Source organism: Bidens hawaiensis, unplaced genomic scaffold (assembly GCF_021521415.1).
Source record: "Bidens hawaiensis isolate Kalapana, Puna unplaced genomic scaffold, B.hawaiensis_p1.1 tig00020909_1, whole genome shotgun sequence".
Classification (NCBI taxonomy): Eukaryota; Viridiplantae; Streptophyta; class Magnoliopsida; order Asterales; family Asteraceae; genus Bidens; species Bidens hawaiensis.
The window spans coordinates 101,037-110,209 of record NW_027493225.1 but is presented as its reverse complement, the minus strand read 5'-3'; the positions used below and the strand labels follow the sequence as shown (position 1 = coordinate 110,209).

The following is a 9,173-nucleotide window of genomic DNA, read 5'->3' as shown; positions in this document are numbered from 1 at the left end:
CTGACCTTGAATCTCTTACGGCGAGCTTAAATCAAATTCTCGAGCCTTAACAAGAATATATTACTTACAAATTAATATGTATAACAAATATTGTTAATTGTTTTATTATAATACAAATATCTATGTTAGGTATATAACGTCAATATCATTATAACTTCTTTTTTTTGAAAGACCAATTTTATTAAAACTAAAAGAAAGATCATTTACAAGATAAAAGTAGTTCAAAAACAAACAAAAACATAAAAACCAGAAGAGTAAAGTGCCAAAATCGTCCCTATGGTTTGATCATTTTTGCGACTTTAGTCCAAATAGTTTCTTTTTTGCAACTGAAACCTTGAGGTTTTCTAATTGCTGCCAATAACGTCCAAATCACTAAATATGTTAACTTTTATTGTTAACATAGGGGTAATATGGACATTTCCTATATTTATTAATTTCTTATATAATAATAATTATAATAATAAGTAATTAGCCCCAATCCCCACCCCCACCCCCACCCACCCATGACCGCTTTCTTCCCCACACCCTTGTCGGCCACACCCCGTACACCGCCTCCACTTCTCCGGCAACCAAACCCCACCACCTGCAAGGCTTCGACCACCAACGGGGAAGCCTCAACACACGACAACAATAATTTTCCAGTTGACATCCCCCTTCCATGCCCTAATTCCTGAAACCTCAAGGTTTACGATGAAAAACGGAGGAGTAGAGAGATCCAGAGTGGAGAGAAATTAGCTGATGAAGGCTAAACCCCATCACTGTCGCTGCTTGAAACCTCCACAGTCGACGCCTATGAAACCACCAATACCTCAGTCAATTACTATGTGTGTTCAGGTGTGAAATTGTTTGAGTGAGAAATTTGCGGCTAAAGGTTTACGATGAAGAAGATGCGAGAGTGGTATGCTGTTAATTTTGTGGTTTATTTTGTATGTTCAGCTTGGTGCAAGAAAGAGAAACATTGATGAGTTGCCGGAGACGATGATGGTTGTGGGCGATGGGGTGGAGGAAGCGTTGTCTGGAGATGATGAGGGGTCGTATCGGTTCGGGATCTTGAATTAGTGGCGAAAGAAGAGATTGAGTTCTTTATCGTCGCCGCTGTCACCAGAGTTCATGAGGTTTAAAGGAAGAAATGAAAAGCCAGAAATGATTTTTTTTAAAGGTTCTGGTGGTTGTGGTCATAATTTTGTTTTTGGTCTTTCTTTTTTATTATTATAAATTTGCTATTTATTAAAGAATTTAATAAAGAAAACAATAAAATGTCCAAAATACCCTTTGAGTTAACAGAAAAAATTAACGGAGTTATCGATTTGGACGTTATTGGCAGCAATCAGAAAACCTCAAGGTTGCAGTTACAAAAAAGAAACTATTTGGACAAAAGTCGCAAAAATGACCAAACCTCGAGGACGATTTTGGCACTTTACTCAAACCAGAAACAAAAGCAAAACATACAACTTATTAAATTGAAAAATTCACAAAGTTGAACCAACAACATTTTTCTGACTTTAAGCATGTTTGTTTGCTTATAAATATATAATCGTATATAAGCTTTAATGAAAATAGTTAAATAGTAAACAAAAACAGTTGATTCGAGCTGGAGGTTGTAAAATTACTTATGAGCCTAACTCAAGTTTTCAACAAGAAGCTCAAAATGAGTTGAACAAGAGTTTGAGTTGCCATGGTTCACACGAGTCAAGATTGAGTTTAAATGACTCACTTATAAATGAACTATGAAAGTTGCATTGGTTGGCATTAAGAAGCAATTAGAAAAATCATAGACGAGCGGATTGTGTTAATATTTCAACTAACTAAATAAATTTTTAGGATAAACACGTATTTGATTACAAAACTTGAATCACAACTTATACGAGAAATGGTACAAGAAAGTGAGAGGAACTTTAAAAATATATCTGTTACTAGGGTGTCAATCGTGTCGGGTTGACGGGTTAACGTGTTGAGATTATTCAACCCTAACCCAACCCAACCCATATTTTTATTCGTGTCGTGTCTTGTTGACCCATTTAAATTTGTGTCGTGTTGGGGTTGTGTTTCGGCTCAACCCATTTTACGTTCATATACGAATATGAGTAATACATGTTGACTTAGTAATAAATTAAACGATTTACTTTTATTCATATATAATTTGTTAATAATTTGTGATTAGTCTAATTGTTTTTGTGATTTTATCTTTTATTCACATCTTTAGGCCAAGATAAGAACAACGAGTGAAATAGCCAGATAATAAACAGTTAGAACAAATAAAATAAAAATGTTGAAAGTATAGATAAAAGTAATGTAAATAGAAATTAGCATATTTTTAAAAGAAGTGATATATGAAAATTTAAATATGTATATATTTAACTTTAGAATTTAAAACTTCTTTATCTCTAAAATCAAAATATTAACTTCTTTAAAAATTGTTAAACGGATTAACGGGTCAACCTATTTTTTAACGAGTTGAGTTCGAGTTGACAAGCTTTTTAAACTTGTGGGTACGGGTTGAACTTTTTTAAAAAAAAGGGTCGTGTCAGCCAATCCAAAACCTATATTTTTTTTTGTGTCGGATTTCCGGTCGTGTCATAATTTGACTCCCCTATATGTTACTCTTAGTTATTGCATAAATAATAAATGTTATATAGAGCACAAGAATAATTGAACTAAATTCAGAAGCTTTAGATTATTTTAAAAAGTACCCAACCATCTAAAGCACTTAAAGCCATTAAATATGAAACCATCTTCCTTTGCTTTCCCTCCACGTTACCCATTCACCCACTTTGATAATCCATACACCATATGTTTTTCTCAATAGTTATATTTATTTTCATGTTAGACTAACATGAGATTAGTGGATTAGGCAACCATTGTTAGAGCTGAGACAAGAGTTCTTGGATACGTGAGATTAAGATTATGAACTTAAGAAATTTATAGATTTTGCCGATTTGTTTGGGACCATCTTTTTTATTATTATTATTATTATTATTATTATTATTATTATTATTATTATTATTATTATTATTGTTGTTGTTGTTGTTACACTTAAATTTGCCTTGATGTAAAGACATTTAGAGGTACTTATAGGAACTTCTAAGGAAGTTCATACCTAGCTTTAGTTATTAGTTAAATTTTACTTGTTATGTTTGTTTATAAAAAACCATAGTGCCTTGGTGTCTATTACAGAAATTTAGCTATGCTCTTAATTGATTACACTGCTAGGTACAATAACATAGGTTTATCTTGGATCGATACTTCGACGTGTTCACAAAATATATGCCAATAACACAGATACGGTATATATATAAGGGGAAGGATAACGTACAAATGAAATTAACGTGCTAAACATGAGAATCAAGTAGTATAATTATATATACAAGTAAAGTAATTATGTAATTATATCATAGGGTAATTATCATAAACTAATTAAATAATTACTTTACTTGTATATATAATTACTGTACTTGATTCTCACGTTTAGCACGTTAATTTCATTTTTATTTGATCCAAACCTTATATATAATTATATATCTTTTTATAAAACTAAATGATTAAGACTAAAATGTATGATTACAAATTAGCCAATTCTATATTTGAAAAGGAAGTTTTTTTTATGTAGAAAACGATCGCGGAATCCGCACGGAGCATTTAAGTTTGGTTGGATCCAAAAATGTGCACTCATTATTGAATAAAGTGTTGTTGAAGTTGACAAGAAACTACCACGAGGTTTTACATATTTCAATTCATATATATATATATGTTCATGTTTATTCTTTCTCACTTTGACCCAAAAGAGTACGATCTAGCTAGGTACATGTCTCAATTCACCAAAAATTTAATCCTAGTTTCCGAATATCATTTTAAAAATAGCAAATTATAGTGTATATTATTACTAAGTGTTTAAATCATTGGAAAATAACCAAATTAACTCAATTGAACAATGAGTGATGAAAATTGAAAATAGCACTTCTTTTTATTACCAAAATAGCATGGATTTTCTTAATGTGTCAGCACTTCATCTCATGCGCCAATCCTTATACCTCCTGTTATAAGTGTACAAAATCGGTTTAGAAGTAAAACCGATTTGGGTTATAAACCGAACCGGTTTAGTCAACGCCTGGTCAAAACAGGTTTGGTCCAAACCGATTTAGGAAGAAAATATTTCAAATAGATCAAACTGATTTGGCTTGGGTTATTTCCTTCTCATGGGCCATATGGTGTTACACGTCACCTCCTGCGCCAACATTGGCCGGCGACCAGATCTCGTTCGCCGGCCTTAATCTTGTGCGCCGATATATTCCTCTCATGCGCCATGCACCTTTTGTCCTACGTCAAAATAATTAAATGAGAAGTTAACAAATTCCATGACTATTTTGATAGTTGTTTTAGTCAATTGGTGGCTGGGTTGATTTCCATTTCTGGTTACTTTTTAAATACAAAGAAAAGAGCTACCATTTTAATATATGTAGCCTCATCAAATTCTCTACCATAACATGTCACGTAACGTAGACAGATTCATTCATTCTTCTTGGTCAAATTAAAGCAAAGAAAAAGAAAATGTCAATGGAGCAAAGATAACCTAAATTATGTTATTATTATAAGGTTAACTATAGTTAAGAAAACAGTTAAACAATTATAAGCACCAATCCACACGTGAGTACACAAGCCAAGTGAGAGAAACTAAAGGCAACTCGAACAGTACTAATGAAAGTATCTGGTCACCTTATTATATACTGTTTCTCTCTCTCTCTCTCTACAAACCGACCAGTTTGGTCATTGATGAAAGATTCATGACTGAAAATGTTTGCAGATGATCAGAGTTAAATGATACTATGTTGGACTGAATCAAATCACTCGTACATCTATTAATAACAGCTAGCAGCAATAATATATACCTTTATTATTATTATCATTTTTTATAACGGTGACCTTTTTTAGGCCATCGTACTCGCTAAATTGGAGGGTCCTGTTATCATATTCTGACCAGAGTATATTGTCTTAACTATAGGCCTACGCTAATTTCAGAGTTTGGCTTTGGCGTTTCACCAGGAAACCATACCGCTGAGTGTCACTTGACAACCGTTGTGCTGCCACAAGAGCAGAACTCTTTGACGTAACACACGGTGGGACGAAAACTCGGATGAGCACTGGATTCAAACTGACAACCACACAAGTCCTATCTCATATTATTATTATTATTATTATTATTATTATTATTATTATTATTATTATTATTATTATTATTATTTCTTTTTAGCTTTCATATATATAGATTTAGCCCATCATTATTTTCCCTTTTCTGGTTTTCTTGCCTTTTAAGCACCTCTTCAAACCCATCCTCTTCAAAAACTAGGATTTCTTTCTTTCTTTCTTTCTCCCCTTATCAATCACTCTCTCTTTCTCTCTAAACTCATCATTTGCAGATAGTATGCCTGAATGTCCAGAGAAAGGTATCTCTCTCTCTCCAAAAAATATTGAACCAAATTTTTGTAAGTTTGGATCTTTATTATTTTCTTGAATATATCACGAAAATAAAAATATTCAAACTTTTAAGTAACTGTGGGCTCTCTTTTAACAACAAATCTTGATATGTCATGAAGTTTTGAAGCTTTTGGTTTTTATTATCTTTTTGTGTATATATATGAACAAAATAAAAGATTCAAACATTAAGTTGTGGGCTCTCTTTTAACAAATCTTGAACCATATGTCATGAAGCTTTGAGGCTTTGGGTCTTAATCTTCTTGCATATACCAAGATACTAAAAGATTCAAACTTTAAGTTATGGATCTTTCTCACGAATCTTGAACCAGGATCTTTGTTATCTTCTTGTATATCTCAAGAAAATAATAAGTTTTGGGCAGTGTCTAACAAATCTTGAACCATACGTCATGAAGTTTTGAAGCTTTGGGTCTTTATTATCTTCTTGTATATATATCAAGAAACTAAAACATTCATACTTTATAAGATGTGGGCTCTCTCTAACAAATGTTGAACCATATGTCTTGATAATTTGAATATTTGGGTCCTTATTAATCTTCTTGTTTATACCAAAAAATAAAAGATTCAAACTTCAAGTTGTGGGCTCTAATAAATCTTGAAGTCTTGAAGTCTTGGGTCTTTATTAAGGGGATGTTTGGGATTGATTCCTTATTTTACCTTCGTATGACTTTTTTTTTTTAATTCAAATTTTCTCATTATATAGAAACATAGATATTTTCTAAATATGACTTATTTAAGTAATAAGTTACAACTTGTTGTAACTTATGACGTATACACTTTATAACTTATATAACCAATAAGTTAATAACGAATACCAAACACCCCCCTAAATATATTCTTGTATCAAGAAATTAGAAGATTCATACTTTTAAGATGTGGGCTCTCTCTAACTCTATAAACATAAGTTTTTTGTTGTTATGTAATATAGAAAACCCTAATATTGTTTGGTGTTTATGCAGGGAGAGATATGATGAGATAGGGAAGAAGATCAAGAGAGATATAGATGCATCATTTCAGTTGGGAAGGAGACACATGTTAGGGCTTACTGGAACCCTAAACACCATCACACCTTGTGCTGCGTGTAAACTTTTACGCCGTAGATGTGCTCAAGAGTGTCCATTTTCACCTTATTTTTCTCCACATGAACCTCAAAAGTTTGCTTCTGTTCACAAAGTTTTTGGTGCCAGTAATGTTTCCAAGTTGCTCATGGTATGATATATATGTTGCATACACTTAATCTTCCTTTATCACTAACTTGTAGTATACAAGTTTTGTTTTATGTTACAACCATAGTTTCCTTGAATTTTCATCACTAACTTTATTACCACAAAACCCTAAATTATTTCTTAAATTTGTGGAAATCATATGTTGGGTGTATTTTTGTGTTAGTTTATTATCACTAAATACTTTTTACAATTTCATGGTAATTAATGCTTTTAATTTTAGTTGTGATGATAATTTTGGAAGATTTTTGGCTTCTTTTGATGATAAAGATCTAAGTTTTTTATGGCAAAATGTTTCTTTTTCAAGAGATATATAATTTACTAATTTTGGTAGCTAGTAATAATTTTTATTATGAGAATCTAGGAAGCTAGTAATTGTTTTGTGATGATAATATAGGAAGCTAGTTATAGTCTTCTGATGAAAAATATTGAATATGGGATGTTAACAGTTTTTTGTTGATATTGTGATGATACTTTAGGATGCAAGCAATATTCTTGATGATAAAGATCTTAAACTTTATATATAGGCAAGATATTTCTTTAGTGTGTGATGATAACCTAGAAAGCTAGTAATGCTTTTTTTTGTTTTTTTTAATTTATGAAACATATTTAATCTTTCTATGGTGTTACTTATCAATGTCTTTTTTGATATTGTAACAATAATTTAGGAAGTACCAGAAAATCAAAGAGCTGATGCCGCAAACAGTCTTGTTTACGAAGCGAATGTAAGGCTAAGAGATCCGGTTTACGGTTGCATGGGTGCGATTTCGGCTTTACAACATCAAGTACAATCTCTACAAGCTGAATTGAATGCAGTTAGAGCTGAGATTTTAAGATACAAGTATAGTGAAGCACACCAAGATCACAATAATATTATTCCTTCAGCTCATCATTTAGCTTTGTTTAATACTGGATTAACTGTGCCAGTTACACCACCACCGGCACCACCTCCACCAACTTCTCTAGCACCACCACCACCGCCGCCGCCACCACCACCTCCACCGCCTCCTGCTTCACCCTCTTCTTCCATGTATACCCCACCGTCCACCACCGCAGATTACACCACCATTACCAACGATAATATTTCCTACTATGGTTAATAGATATAATTATTTTACGCTTTCTTTGATTACTTACGGGTTCTATTTTCATATACCCCTAGGAGAGAAACACAGGAAAAAAAATGACAGAGTAAATTGTCGTTTACTTTTATGTAGAACGATGTTTACAACAAAAATAGGGTGTATGAAAAAAGGTCCCCTTACATTATATGATCTCACCTTGTTGCTGAGTATATTTAATTATCATATATTTATGACAGATTGATCCATCTGTATCATCTTTAGATTCTGTTACTTATGACTTCTCAATTTACAAATATTAAACCTGACTTTCTGTGAATATGATCATCGTTGTTAATTCCTAAACATTTTTTTACACTTTTCTTTATAATTGTTTGCCTCAATATGTGTACCTTGAACTCTACAATTGGTACAATAGGTGGCTACAAAAATATATGAAAATGAGCAAAAACCCATATGCTTAGCTTCAAATATTCAATTTTTTTTTTGTAAAAGTAAAAATAAAGAGAATAGAAAACATTATCAAGATGTTTTTTTTGTAAAAATAAAAATAATAATTGAGTTTTACAAATTAAAAAAAGATAGCGACGCAGTCACGCAGCCTTGTTACCCGATTGCCTTCTGTTTTAATGTAATCACTGGTTTAAAATAGAAACGGACTAATTATTAGTGTCTTATATTACATGATAACATATACTCTTCAACTAAATGCATTAATCTTAATTTTGTTTTCTTGTTAATCAAAATCTTATAAGAAAACAAAAGGATAATATTTATATATATATTCTGGTCCAATATCTACACCTATCTTCTGTTTTCTCTTCATTAGACTCTTGTCTCTTCTCATTCGGAAAACCCTAACGATAGCGATGTATCAAATTCGATCTGTTTGCATTATTTTAACGTCTTCTCTCTTTCAGAAGCTGTGTGAGATGTGACTGAATTTGGTCTGAGGTCATGGTTGCTTCAAATAGTGGCATCTTAATTAATTACTTGTCCATATTCAAACGTTTTTTCTGATTTCTTTTTGACTACTACTTTCAGATTCTATAAATATATAATATTTGTTATGAACACCGACACTTTTGTGTGTATGACACATTTTCATTATCGTCACCAATTATTAACTCTTGTCCCCTCCTCCCAATAGTATATGGAAAAGTTCTTTTGATATTATAAATACCATGTATCTTGATAGATTTAAGGCATCAGTAAAAGTTCATATTTGTTATAATATTAGCCCTAACTATAACAAGTTTAATATGAGACTTGGAGTTAACAAGAAACAATGGAATAAGGAAAATATAAGAATATGAACTTTTACTGATGCCTTAAATCTATCAAGATATATGGTATTTATAATATCAAAAGAACTGTTCCA

The 9,173-nt window shown here is 31.9% G+C and overlaps 1 protein-coding gene across 1 annotated transcript; it reads left to right on the top strand.

Moving 5' to 3' along the window:
- Positions 1-5,140: 5,140 nt before the first annotated feature.
- LOC143562090 (LOB domain-containing protein 15-like) lies at positions 5,141-7,874 on the top strand. Its single transcript, XM_077050001.1, has 3 exons — positions 5,141-5,438; positions 6,447-6,696; positions 7,379-7,874. The coding sequence occupies exons 1-3, from the start codon at positions 5,425-5,427 to the stop codon at positions 7,808-7,810; spliced, it is 696 nt and encodes a 231-aa protein (XP_076906116.1). The 5' UTR covers positions 5,141-5,424; the 3' UTR covers positions 7,811-7,874.
- Positions 7,875-9,173: the final 1,299 nt, after the last annotated feature.